This window comes from Nicotiana sylvestris, chromosome 6 (assembly GCF_000393655.2).
Source record: "Nicotiana sylvestris chromosome 6, ASM39365v2, whole genome shotgun sequence".
Classification (NCBI taxonomy): Eukaryota; Viridiplantae; Streptophyta; class Magnoliopsida; order Solanales; family Solanaceae; genus Nicotiana; species Nicotiana sylvestris.
The window spans coordinates 119,901,153-119,916,331 of NC_091062.1; the positions used below are offsets into that span (position 1 = coordinate 119,901,153).

The 15,179-nt window shown below is 44.0% G+C and overlaps 1 protein-coding gene across 1 annotated transcript; it reads right to left on the reverse strand.

Moving 5' to 3' along the window:
* Positions 1 to 3,685: 3,685 nt before the first annotated feature.
* On the reverse strand, positions 3,686 to 4,656 carry LOC104225633 (uncharacterized). The gene is made up of 2 exons (XM_009777480.1): positions 4,140 to 4,656; positions 3,686 to 3,882 (listed from the first exon to the last, which is right to left on the reverse strand). The coding sequence occupies exons 1-2, from the start codon at positions 4,654 to 4,656 to the stop codon at positions 3,686 to 3,688; spliced, it is 714 nt and encodes a 237-aa protein (XP_009775782.1).
* Positions 4,657 to 15,179: the final 10,523 nt, after the last annotated feature.

The following is a 15,179-nucleotide window of genomic DNA, read 5'->3' on the forward strand; positions in this document are numbered from 1 at the left end:
AATGAATCATCCCCAATGCATGAAAATAGATTTTTCAAGGTTTTTCCCAAAAAGGTCAAAAATACCCCCGGACCCACGTGGTCGAAACTCGAGGTTCGGACCAAAACCCGGTTACCCATTCCCCCATGAATCCAAATATATGATTTGTTTTTAAATCGGACCCCAAATTGAGGTCCAACTTCTCAATTTGTAGAAAACCTAGGTTCTACCCAAAACACCCAATTTTCCCCATGAAAATCTTTGATTTGAAGTTGAAATTATGTTAAAAGATGTTAAGGAATAAAGAAATTAAGTTAGAAATCACTTACCAATCGTTTTGGAGAAGAAAAGTTGTTTGGAAAATCGCCTCTTAGGTTTTGTGTTTTTGAAAAGTGAAAAATGACTGAGATTTTCCGAATTTGTATACCTTTCTGAGGACCTGGCGCGGACCGCACAAAAATGTGTTGAAGCCGCGCAGAGTGGGAGAAAATTGGGGCTTTTCTGAACCCTTCCAGCGCGGACCGCACTCTTTTGGTGCGCGACCGTGCTGGTTAACCTGAAACCCTATCCCTCAGAATCAGCCACGCGAACCGCACTAAATTACATCGCGACCACACGGAAATGACCGCGGCCGCGCTGGTGTCTGCAACACCTGAACCTGCATTTTCTTAAGTCCAAGACCTCCCGGGCCCCATTCAAAACTCACCCGAGCCCTCGGGGCTCCAAACCAAACATGCACACAACCTTAAAAACATCTTACGGACTTACTCGTGCGATCAAATCGCCAAAATAACATCATATACATAGGATCAAGCCTCAAACACATGATTTTCTTTCTTCAACTTTCATAACTCAAATTCTCCATTTTTAGTCCGAAACACGTCATATGACGTCCGTTTTTAGCCAAACTTTACAGATAGTGCTTAACACATATTTAAGACTTGTAACGGGTGTCGGAACCAAAATACGAGCCCGATACCTATACTTTCTAACTCCTTTTCATTTCAAATTTTCATATCAAATTTCAGAAAATAATTTCTTTCAAAAATTCATTTCTCGGGCTTGGGACCTCGGAATTTGATTCCGGGCACACGCCCAAGTCCCATATTTTTCTACGGACCCTCCGGGACCATCGAATCACAGGTCCGGGTCCGTTTACCCAAAATATTGACCGAAGTCAATATTATGCATATTAATATCGAAATTCATCAAACTTTTCACATAATTCACATATTCTATCATAAAAACTTTCCAGTTACGCGCCCGAATTTCTCACGCCAATCGAGGCAACTTAAAGCGAGGTTTTCAAGGCCTCGAAAGCGCGGAACAAGGAAGAACTACGGTGATGACCCTTCTGGTCGTCACACAAAGGATTCTAAGGATCCCACAACCTCCATAGAAAAGAATGGTGCAAGAAATCCGGCCACCTTAGCTAAGGGAAAAACCACCATTCCAATAAAAAATATTTTCTCTCTTCATTGGGGAGTTTTACACGAACCTTTGATAATAGGATCTATGTACGCATCAAAGTTTATTTCTTTCAATTTGTAAGACCACCCGGCGATGTCTTGTTTTGTTGTTTTCCTTATTTTTATTAATAAAATAACTACTAGGTATGCCTAGTAGTATAATTTTAAAAAAAAATTAATAATTTCTCTCTATTGAATAGTGAGAAAATGGTTTTAGACAAAACCAACAACACCAACATACCCAGTAAAATCCCACTAGTGGGTTATAGAGAGAGTAGAGTGCACACAGACCTTACCCCTACCCCGAAAAAGGCAAAGAGGCTGTTTTCAGGAGACTCTCGGCTCAACAAGAGAGGCAATAATATCAGAAAAGAAGTAAGAGAAAAGACCTGTAACAACAAAAGTTACCAGAAAGAAAATAACCACAACAAATAAGTGAAAGAATAATAACACAAAACTATGCAAAACAACAATGTGAATACAACAAAGACCGCTAACAAACCTAAACAAAACTCTATCCGACTACCCAGTACAAAGAGGGAAGAACTCTCGACTACCCCTAGACTACCACCCTAATGCTCGACCTCCACATGTTCCTATCAAGATCCATATCGTCGGAAATCTGAAGTCGCGCCATGTCTTGCCTGATCACCTCGCCCCAATACTTCTTAGGTCGTTATTTGCCTCTTCTCGTACTTGCCAAAGTCAACCGCTCACACCTCCTAACCTGTGCATCTAGTCTTCTCCTCCACACGTGTCGGAACCATCTAAGTCGCGCTTCCCGCATCTTGTCATCCATGGGAGCCACGCCCACCCTCTCCCGAATATCTTCATTCTGAATCTTATCCAGCCTAGTGTGCCCACACATCCATCTCAACATCCTTATTTCTGCTACTTTCATCTTCTGGATATGTGAATTCTTGACTGGCCAACACTCAGCTCCATACAACAAGGCCGGTCTAACCACTGCTTTATAGAACTTACATTTGAGTTTCGGTGGCACATTCTTGTCACACAGGACTCTAGACGCTAACTTCCATTTCATCCACCCCACTCCAATATGGTGCGTAACATCCCCGTAGATCTCCCCATATCCCTGGATAATTGACCCTAAGTACTTAAAATTTCTATCTTGAGGATAACCTGTGAGTCAAGTCTGACTTCCACATCCGCTTCCCCCATCACGTCGCTGAACTTACATTCCACATATTCTATCTTAGTCATACTCAACTTGAAACCTTTAGACTCTAAAGCCTGCCTCCATACCTCCAGTCTCCCATTAATGTCGTCTCGCGTCTCATTAATTAGAACTATATCATCAGCGAATAACATACACCATGGCACCTCTCCTTGGATATGGTGTGTCAGTGCGTCCATCGCCAGAGAAAATAAGAACGAGCTGAGCGCAGATCTTTGGTGTAATCCCATAACCACCGAAAAATGCTCGGAGTCACCTTACACAGTCCTAACCCGAGTCATAGCTCCATCATACATATCCTTTATCGCCCTAATGTAAGCCACCGGCACACCTTTCACCTCCAGACACCTCCAAAGGACGTCCCTATAGACCTTGTCATATGCCTTCTCTAGGTCAATAAACACCATATGAAAATCCCTTTTCCTATCCCTGTATAGTTCCACCAACCTCCTGATAAGGTGGATAGCTTCCTTAGCAGAACGGCCCGACATGAATCCGAACTGGTTTTCCGATATAGACACCGTTTTTCTTATCCTCCCTTCATCCACCCCTCCCAGACTTTTATGGTATGACTTAGTAACTTTATACCCCTATAGTTGTTACAATTCTAGATATCCCCTTTGTTCTTGTACACAGGAACCATTGTACTCCACCGCCACTCATCAGGCATCCTCTTTGTCCTGAAGATAACATTAAACAATCCAGTCAGCCACTCCAAGCCTGCTCTACCCGCATATCTCCAAAACTCTACTGCAATCTCGTTAGGTCTGGTCACTTTGCCCCAACTCATCATACCCATCGCACCCACAACTTTCTCAACCTTAATGCGCCTACAATACCTAAAGTCTCGATGACTCTCGGAGTGCCCCAATTGCCCTAACACGATATTTCCATCCCCCTCTTCATTCAGAAATTTATGAAAGTATGACTTCCATCTTTGCCTAATCTGGGCCACTTCCATCAATACTCGACCTTCCTCGTCTTTGATGCACCTCACTTGATCTAGGTCGCGAGCCTTCTTCTCTCTCACTTTGGCCAATCAAAATAACTTCTTATCACCACCTTTGCCCCCAAGTTCCTCGTAAAGCCGACCAAAAGAATCAGTCTTAGCCTCTGTAACTGCTACTTTTGCCTCCTTCCTAGCCTCCTTATATCTTTCTATGTTTTCTCTCCTCTGATCCTCATCGATGCTCTCAACTAACTTAATGTACGTCGCTTTCTTGGCTTCCACTTTACCTTGTACCACATCATTCCACCACCAGTCACCTCGGTGTCCGCCGTAATAGCCTTTCGAAACTCACTAAACCTCTCTTGCTTCCTTCCTTATACAGTCCACGGTCACCATCCACATAGCGCTAGCGTCCCCACCACTCTTCCAGGCCCCCGTATTTGTCAGTCGCCCCTCCAACTCTCGCCCTTATCCTTAGACAAAGCTCTCCACTTGATCCTCGACGGACCCCGTACAAGCCTCTTCTTTCTCTTCATCAAAATACCGATGTTTATCACTAGAAGCCTATGTTGAGTTGCGAGGTTCTCACTCAGGATCACCATGAAATCCTCGCACAACCCACTATCACACCTCCTGAGAAGGAGATAGTCAATTTGAGTCTTAGCCACCATATTCCGGAAAGTAACCAAATGCTCCTCTCTCTTTGGAAACATAGAGTTCACGATCACCAACTCAAAAGCTCTAGCGAAATCCAACAGTGAGGTACCACCCCCGTTCCTATCACCAAAGCCGAAGCCACCGCGCACCTCACCATAGCCACCAGCAGATGACCTAATATGACCATTGAAATCCCCTCCTATGAATAGCTTCTCCGTAGGCGGAATGGCCCGTACCACCTCATCTAGCGCCTCCCAGAAGCGCCTTTTTACCTCCTCTTCCAAGCCCGTTTGCGGCGCATAAACGCTAATGACATTCAAAGTGCTCCCTCCAACTACTACCTTAATCGCCATCAATCTGTCATTCACCCTTCTAACCTCTACCACCGACTCTCTTAGCTCCATGTCCACCAAAATGCCTCTCCGTTCTTGCCCTTCACGACTTCGGAGAACCACAATTTATACCCGTCTACATTCTTTACCTTCGATCCTACCAACCTAGTCTCCTGCACACATGCTATATTAACCCTCCTCTTCTGGAGAATCTTCACCAGCTCTATAGACTTACCCGTCAACGTCCCTATATTCCACGATCCAACTCTCAACCTACAGGCTACCTTGTTACCTTTACCCCATTTGGGCCCCGTCCCACCCCCGACCCTTGCCCTACCCCCTCCTAACCACCCGAACTTCCCAAGGACATAACCCTACTCTGCCATTACAAGCCACAGTCTCTATACCTATGAAGCTCTAAAAATGAAACAGAGAAAAATACTACACAAAACAACAAAGGGAGCAAATAGTAGCTACAAGCCCACTAAACTGACTAGACTAGTACGAAATACCACGCTAATGAAGTAATTAACATAGGAGACATAGAAACAAGAGGCGGGAGGTACCAATTACCGTGAATAAAAATGAAAAAAAAATCAATAATACTAATATGAATTATAGCCATGCAAATGAACAAATGTCCACTCCAAATGAAGACATTGACATGTTGGAAAATAACGTGTTTGCTTCTAAAAAAAGATAAAATAAAGGCATGCAAAATATTTCTCTAAAAGACAAAACTATCCCCCCTGCTAATAATAATCCTAACGTTCTTACTAGCCAAGACAACCAACAAATTAGTAATAATCCTCCTTTAACTAAAAATCATGAACAAAATCTCTCCTTAAGATTTGATAATATTCCCACCCCAAAGCATGCCAGTCAAATGACAATGAAAGATGATAAGATTGAACAAATGTCTTCCAACCAAGAACATGCAATGGTTACTACATCCATGAAGGATCAGCCTATAAACAAAAGCATTGGGCACCCAAAAGCCATGCAATTGCCAGCCCCAATCATTAACCTATCACCCAATCCCTCTCACATTACAAATAGCCCTATCCCCATGCCTGTTTCAGGCTCCTTAAGCATACTACCCTCTATTCAAAATGCCAAGAATTCTATCAACCCTAATAAGAAGACACATGCTCATACAACTTCTAAGACAACACAGAACTCTAGCTATGGAGAATATGCCACCATTCCCTCCACAACCAGAAAACCCACAGATAATTTATGTCCAACCTCCACAAACTCAGGACTACCAACCTGTCTTGTGGATGGAAATGAGACTTATAGGCCATGCAGTCTCGTTCAATCTCTAAATCAATGGTCAAGAGTCGATTGTCATACTACACAACATACAGTACCTAGCCCAGTTGGTAGCAGAGGGCATGAGGTTGGCTATGAACAACTATCTAAACTAAGTCTGGCTGAACAACATCCTCCAACCCCTAGCTCCTTCAGTGAACCCACAACTAGTGCATGTAATGAGAAACCAATGGAACTTGCCACCAAATTTCAATCCAATCTACCTGCAGAATGCTCTCCTAGACATGCCATTCTTCCCACCAGAAATGCTGACCCAACTCAATGTCACGACCCAAAATCTAACCATGTTGTGATGATGCCTATCGTGATACTAGGCCAACCACTTAATTTCAAATACTCCTTTTTTAAATAAAAACTTAAGAAAAATCATAATTTTAACATAAGTCTAATAAGCTAAAAGTAGAAATCAAAATCCACTGGAAATAAACACAATCCCGACCTCTGGTGTCACTAAGTCATGAGCTAAAACTACTACATTTGTTCGAAATAGCATGACCAACACGGTCTGAGAATATCCAAATAAATATACTAAAGGAAGATAAGGAAAAGAGAAGGCAGAACTGTGGTCGCCAAACAGCTACCTCGCAATCTCCACAGAAAGTCTCCAACTGGTGTGATCAACAACCGCTGTCGTGCCCCGAGATACCTGGATCTGCACACAGGAGTGCGGCGGTTAACGTGAGTGCACCAACTCAATAAGTAACAAGTCCAATCTATGGATTGATGGTAGTGACGAACCAAACCTCAATCAGGTAGCATCATTTAATTGTACAGAAAAATAGATATGCTTACAGTTCAAGTAAATTCTCAGCAGTGATTGAATATAGTATGAGCATTACAGAGTATAAAGCTCAGGAACCTCTAAGTACCAATGCACAGATAGCATGATCAATGTTACGTATAATACTTCCACTCACAATGCTCAACCACTCGTTGCTGTATACGGCCCACTCGGCCCCGGCGAGATCCATCCCGGAATGTATATACATCATATACTATAAGTCACCCAGTACCGAGGAAGCAGGCCAATCCAGCCTCATGGAGAAGATCCATCTCCATACCAATACTTCGGACAAGATCCATGTCCAGGGAAGATCCATCCCTCAATATCATCACTACGCTCACTGGGGTGTAAAGACTCTGGAGGGGCTTCTCTTATTCCAATCGCTATATCAATGCCAGCGAAGGCATGATCAATATCTTGTTGTGGCGTGCAACCTGATCCCATATTGTCAATCAATGTCCCGCTCCGGCCTCACACAGTCAATATTCTCCAGTCTCAGACACATAGGTTAAAAAATGTCATGATATTGGCCCGAACAATGATATGATATGTCAAATAGCAATAATCGAGACTGAGGCATGATATAACATGCATGAACATGACTGAGTATAGAATATAAATAAAGCTAATGACATTACAGCAAGAAACGACCTCTCGGGTCTCAACAGTATTGGAAAGAAGCCTTAGCATGGTGATTAGCATAAGTTGCAGCTCGTTAACTTAATCACATAGATACAACACAGATATCAGCAAGAAAGAGTCACTAAGCGGTGCTCTGAAATGAGCCACATTTCTCACGGTGCACACCCACACGCCCATTATTTGGCATTTGCGTCACCTCAATAGTAATCATAGAACACGTAGTTTGGGGTTTCGAACCCTTAAAACCAAGTTTGGAAGCGTTACTTACCTCAAGCCATGCCAAACTCTAGCCCACAACACCCTTTCCTCTCGATTCATCCTCCAAATGCCCCGAATCTAACAAAAATCATAACCATAACATCAATATATACTCAGGAAACAAAGCCCATGCGAAAATAATCAAATTACATCACAAATCCCAAAATTGGTCAAACCCGACCCCCGGGCCCACATCTCAGATCCCGATAAGATTCACAAAACTAGAATCCTTACACTCTCACGAGTTCATACATACAAAGAATACCAAAATCCAACCACAAATTGCCCCTCAAACCCCTAGATTAAGGTCTCCAGTTTCCATGCCTAAACCCCCAATTTTGGCTACTAATTTACATAGAATTCAAGCTTAATCATTCAAAAACCATCGTAAAAACAAGTTTAGGATCCAAAAATCTTACCTCCATGAAACCCTTTTGAAATCTCTCTTCAAATTGCTCTCCCAAGCTCAAACCCGCATGAAAATGGTAAAAAACCACTCAAAATCGCGAAGGGCTAAATTTATATGTTCTGCCCCAGCTAAACCGCTTCTGCGGTCAAAATCTCGCACCTGCGGACCCGTACCTAGGGCCTTACGGAATTCACTTAACCGCCCAAGGATCGTACCTACGATCAAAATCTCGCACCTACGCAATCGCACATGCACTCAAACATCCGCATCTCCGGTTCCAACTCCTCTCGCCCATTTCAGCATCTGCGGCCCTCCTTACGCTTTTGCGGGCCCACACCTGCGGTCCCCAAGCCGCAGATGCAGTTATGACATGAGCTTCAACAACTTCATCTACAAATTTTCAGCTCAAAATCTCTCGTCAACCATCCGAAATCACCCCGAGGCCCTCGGGACCTCAACCAAAAGTACGAACAAGTCATATTCCACCATCCAAACATATACCAATATTCGTAACACCTAAATCAACATTGAAATGACAAATCAACCACAGATTCAAGCCTAAAAACTCCAAAAACTTCCGAGTTCCGCTTTCGATCAAAAGGTCTATCAAACCTCGTCCGAATGACATGATTTGCACACACATCCCATATGACAAAACGAACCTACTACAACTCCCAGAATTCCATTCCGACCCCAATATCAAAATTTTCACTATCACCCGGAAAACGCCAAAAATCCATTTTCACTAATTCAAGCCTAAATCTACTACGGACCATCAAATTACATTCTAATCACGCTCCTACGTCCCAAATCACCTAACAAAACTATCGGAAACATCAAAATTCACATCCGACCCCTTTTTCATATAAGTCAACATTCGATTGACTTTTCCAACTTAAGCTCACTTAAAAGAGACTAAGTGTCTCAAACCTCTCCAAAACCACTCCAAACCCGAACCAACTAACCAGATACCACATAAAACAGCTGAACAACACATAAAGAAGAAGAAATGGGGGAACAAAGAGGTAACTTATGAAACGACCTACCAGATCGTTACATCCTCCCCATATTAAACAAACGTTCATCCTCGAACGAGTCAAGAAATATAACTGAAGCCTCAAATAGGTGAGGATACCTGCTCTGTATCTCCTGCTCGGTCTCCTAGGTAGCCTTCTCCATGGGCCGACCTCTCCACTACACTTTCATTGAAGCTATATCCTTTGATCTCAACTTTCGAACCTGACGCTCCAAAATAGCCACTGGCTCCACATCTTAAGTCAAATCACCATCCAACGGAACCATGCTGAAATCCAAAACATGAGGCGGATTGCCAATATACTTTTGGAGCATAGAAACATGAAATACCGAATGCACACTTGATAAACTACATGGAAAAGAAAGCTCATAAGTCACCTCCCCAATCTTCCGAAGAACCTCAAAAGACCCAATGAACCAAAGACTCAATTTACCCTTCTTCCCAAATCTCATAACATCCTTCATGGGTGAAACCTTCAGTAGAACCTTCTCCCCAACCATGTAAGACACATCACGGACCTTCCTGTCAGCATAACTCTTCTGTCTCGACTGTGCTGTATGAAGCTGCTCCTGAATCACCTTCACCTTGTCCAAAGCATCCTGCACTAAGTCTATACCCAAAAGCCTAGCCTCACCCGGCTCAAACTAACCAACTAGAGATCCACACTGTCTCTCATATAAAGCCTCATATGGACCCATCTGAATACTCGACCGATACAAGCTGTTGTAAGCAAACTCTGCGAGCGGTAGAAGCAGATCCCATGACCCTCCAAAATCAATGACACAAGCGTGCAACATATCCTCCAATATCTTAATAGTTCGTTTCGACTGCCCATCTGTCTGAGGGTGAAAAGTTGTGCTCAACTCAACCTGAGTACCCAACTCTCGCTGCACGGCTCTCCAAAATTGTGAAGTAAACTAAGTGCCTCTATCTGAAATTATGGAAACTGAGACACCATGCAAGCGAACAATCTATCGGATATAAATCTCTGCCAACCGCTCTGAAGAATAGGTAGTACACACAGGAAGGAAGTGCGGGGACTTGGTCAGCCGATCCACAATCACCCAAATAGAATCGAACTTTTTCAAAGTCCGTGGGAGTCCAACTACGAAGTCCATGGTGATTCGCTCCCACTTCCACTCTGGAATATATATATATGCTGAAGCAAGCCACCAGGTCTCTGATGCTCATATTTCACCTACTGACAATTGAGACACCGAGCTTCAAATCCCACAATATCCTTCTTCATTCTTCTCCACCAATAATGCTGTCTCAGATCCTAGTACATCTTTGTGGTACCTAGATTGATGGAATACCGCGAGCTATGGGCCTCCTCTAGAATTAACTCCCGAATCCCATCTACATTAGGCACACATATCCGGCCTTGTATCCTCAAAACCCAATCATCACCAATAGTCACATCTCTGGCATCGTCATGCTGGACCTTGTCCTTAAGGACAAGCAAATGAGGATCATCATACTGGCACTCTCTGATGCGATCAAATATGGAAGACCGAGAAATCACACAAGCTAAGACCCGACTGGGCTCCGAAATATCCCACCTCACGAACCGATTGGCCAAGGCGAGAACATCAACCGCAAGAGGTCTCTCCCCAACAGGAATAAATGCAAGACTACCCATACTCATCGCCTTCCTACTTAAGGCATCGACCACTACATTGGCCTTCCCTAGATGGTATACGATAGTGATATCAAAATCCTTTAGCAGCTCCAACCATCTCCGCTGCCTCAAATTGAGATACTTCTACTTGAAAAAGTGTTGGAGGCTACGCTGATCAGTAAATACCTCATAAGACACACCATACAGATAATGTCTCCAAATCTTCAACGAATGAACAATGGCAGCTAACACCAAATCATGAACGGGGTAGTTCTTCTCATGGGGCTTCAACAGACGAAAAGCATAGCAATAACTCTACCATCCTATATCAAAACACATCCAATACCAACTCTCAAAGCATCACAATATACTGTATAAGAATCTGAAGCTAATGGCAAAACTAACACTGGAGTTGAGGTCAAGGCAGACTTGAGCTTCTAAAAGCTCGCCTCACACTCGTTCTACCACATGAATGGAGAACCCTTCTGAGTCAATTTGGTCAAGGGCAATGCTATAGATGAAAATCCCTAAACGAATTGGCAGTAATACCCCACCAAACCAAGAAAACTGCGAATCTCTGTGGCTGAGGATGGTCTGGGCCAACTCTAAACCGCCTCTATCTTCTTCGGATCAACCTAAATACCATCACTAGACACCACCTACCCCAAGAAAGCCACTGAACTGAGCCTAAACCCACACTTGAAGAACTTTGCATAAACCTTCTCCTTCCTCAATCTCTACAACACAACTCTCAAATGCTCCGCGTGCTCCTCCCGACTACGTGAGTATACCAGAATATCATCAATGAACACAATGACAAATGAGTCGAGATAAAGCCAGAACACATTGTTCATCAGATGCATGAATGCTGCTGAGGCATTGGTCAGCCCAAAAGACATCACAAGGAACTCATAATGACCATAACGGGTCCTAAAAGCTATCTTAAGAATATCCGAGTCCTTGATATTCAACTGGTGATACCCCAAACGGAGATCAATCTTGGAGAACACCCTCACTCCCTGAAGCTGGTCAAATAAATCATCAATGTGAGGCAAAGGATTCTTGTTCTTAATTGTAACCTTGTTAAACTACCTATAACCAATGCACATCCTCATAGTGCCATCCTTCTTCTTCACAAATAGAACAGGCGCACCTCACAGCGAGACACTAGACGAATAAACCCTTTTATTAAGGAGTTCTTGATGTTGCTCATTTAACTCCTTCAACTTTGCCAGTGACATACGATACGGTGGAATAGAAATGGGCTGAGTGCCCAGAACCAAATCAATACCAAAGTTAATATCCCTATCCGACGGTATGACCGGCAGGTCTACATGAAACATATTGGGAAAATCCCTTATTACAGGAATAGAATCAATATTGGGAGTCTCTGCACTGATATCCCTCACAAATGCTAGGTATGCAAGACAACCTTTCCTAACCATAGGTTGGGCCTTCAAGAATGAAATTACCCTACTTGGAACATAATCAGACGAACCTTGCCACTCAATCCGTGGCACACCCAGCATAGCTAACGTTATTGTCTTAGCATGACAGTCCAAAATAGCACGACACGGGGATAACAAATCAATGCCCAATATCACATCAAAATCAACCATACTAAGCAACAAGAGATCCACTCAGGTATCCAAACCTCCAATAGTCACTACACACGATCGATATACATGGTTCACAACAATAGTATCACCCACCGGAGTAGATACATGAACAAATAAAACAAGAGACTCGCGGTGCGTATCTAAATAATGGGCAAAATATAATGACACATATGAAAAGGTGGAACCGGGATCAAATAATACAGAGGCATCTCTGTGGCAGACTGAGATAATACCTACGATCCCAGAATCTGAAGCAATAGAATCTAGTCTAGCTGGGAGGGCATAAAAATGGGCCTGACCACCACCTGATCGACCTCCCCCTCTAGGGAAACCCTTAGCTGACTGACCTCCACCCCGAGCTAGCTGTGCGGGTGGGGAAGGAAATGCTGCTAAAGCTGAAGGCTGACTCCTCTACTGGGACAATCCTCCCGAAAGACGGGGACAAAACCTCTTAATATGACCAAAGTCTCCACACTCGAAGCAACCTCTCCCAGCAAATAGCGATGGGGACTGAAGGGAGCCCCGCGTACAGGGATGCCCACTAGAAGAACCAGGCATAAATGAGCCCTGAACTGATGGTGCCTGAGTCGAACTCTAAGCTGGAAGGGAATTGAAAGATGAGTGATGCTAATGTGAACTGTGAGAACCATGGTCATAACCCACCACGGTGACTTGAACGGGCTGGTTGAGTAAGTTTGAATGAACGGCCTCTGCTGTGCTGAGACTGACCTCCCGAAAGAACACCACTAAGGCTACTAGATCCCCAAAACCTCTTAGCCTCTCTCTCATCCCACTCCCGGCGGTGAACTGACTCTATCTCTCTAGCAATGTCAACCACCTCCTCAAAAGGAGCGCCAGATACTCTCTCTCTGGTCAGAAAAGCCCATAGTTGATAGTTGAGGCCATCAACAAACCTCCTGATCCTCTCCCTATCCGTGGGAACTGGCCAGATAGCATGACGAGCCAACTCGAAGAACCTCATCTCATACTGCAATACAATACTATCCCCATGATGCAACTGCTCGAACTACCTGTGCAGCTCCTCTTTACGGGAATGCGATATAATATTCTCTAGGAAGAGAATGGAGAACTGATGCCAGGTAAGGGGCGGTGCACCAACAGGCCTACGCCTCTTATAAGCCTCCCACCAAGTGAAGGAAGCCCTAGAAAACTATGAAGAATAAATGAGACTCCACTAGTCTCCAGAATACTCGTTGTGCGCAAAATCCTCTGACACTAATCCAAGAAACCCTGGGCATCCTCTCCCTCTACACCACTAAAATTCAGAGGCTGAAGTCTACCAAACCTCTCCAATCAATGCTGCTCGTCGTCAGGCATAACTGGAAATACAAAATCCTGAGCAGGTGCAACTGGCTGGGTAGTGGTGCCTCCGACATCTAGAGTCCCTAAACATCCTGCTCGGGTGTACGGGCAGCGGGAGTCTGAGTGCCTCCCCCCGCCTGAGAAGTAGCTGCTGTTGTAGAAACTACGACTGCCTGAGCAAGACTGGTGCACACGGTTAGAATCTGAGCCAAAGTCTCCTGGAGACCCGGAATAACAATAGCCATAGTCGGTGCCTGAGCTGGTGCTGCTGGAGCATCCCCCGCTGGAGCCTAATCATGAACTGGGGCAGTGGGTGGATCTACAAGTGTTGCCCTAGCTGTTGTGTGGGCCACACCCCTACCCCTACCACGGCCTCAACCGCGTCCTCAACCTCTAGCGGCCTTAACTGGTGGTCGTCCATCCTGACCGGTAGCACGTGTCCTCACCATCTATTAGAGAATAGAATAATAGAGGTTTAGTTACCAGAGTCAACAGATTCGCACGATAAGAATTCAAGAATGTGAAGTTTTTCCTAAAGGTTTTGAAGCCTCCTGACGATAAGTACAGACGTTTCTATACCGATTCGCGAGACTCTACTAAACCTGCTCATGACCCATGAGACCTATGTAACCTAGGCTCTGATACCAACATATCACGACCCAAAATCTAACCATGTCGTGATGGCGCCTATCGTGATACTATGCCAGCCACTTATTTCAAAATACTCCATTTTTCAAATAAAAACATAAGAAAAATTATAATTTTAATAGAAATCCAATAAGATAAAAGTAGAAATCAAAATCCAGCGGAACGAAACACATTCCCGACTTCGGGTATCACTAAGTCATGAGCTAAAACTACTACATCTGTTTGAAATAACGTGACCAACACAGTTTGAGAATATCCAAATAAATATACTAAAGGAAGATATGGAAAGGAGAAGGCGGAACTGCGGTCGCCAAGCAGCTACCTCGCAATCTCCATAGAAAGTCTCCAACTGGTGTGATCAACAACCGCTGCCCGTGCCCTGAGATACCTGGATCTACACACATGGGTGCAGGGGTAACGTGAGTAAATCAACTCAGAAATTAACAAGTCCAAACTATAGACTGACGGTAGTGACGAACCAAACCTCAAACAGGTAGCAACATTTAATTGTACAGAAAAGTAGACATGCTTACAGTTTAAGTAAATTCTCAGCAGTGATTAAACACAGTATGAGCATTACAAAGTATAAAGCCAGGAGCCTCTAAGTACCAATGCACAAATAGCATGATCAATGTTGCGTATAATACTTTCACTCACAGTGCTCAACCACTCCGTACTGTATATGGCTCATTCGACCCAGTAAAGATCCATCCCGGAATATATACATCACTGACTATAAGCCATCCGGTACCGAGAAAACAGGCCAAATCCAGCCTCATGGAGAAGATCCATCTCCATACCAATACTTCGGACAAGATCCATGTCCAGGGAAGATCCATCCCTCAATATCATCACTGCGCTCACTAGGGTGTAAAGACTCCGGAGGGGCTTCTCTTAGCCCAAGCGCTATATCAATGCCA

Bases quoted from the DNA above. Each gene is read 5' to 3' on its own strand.
- LOC104225633 (XM_009777480.1), bottom strand. From the start codon at position 4,656: ATGGAGCTAAGAGAGTCGGTGGTAGAGGTTAGAAGGGTGAATGACAGA. The intron at 3,883-4,139 runs GTATTTTGATGA...ATGTGGTACAAG, and splicing joins GCTTCTAGTGATAAACATCG to GTAAAGTGGAAGCCAAGAAA.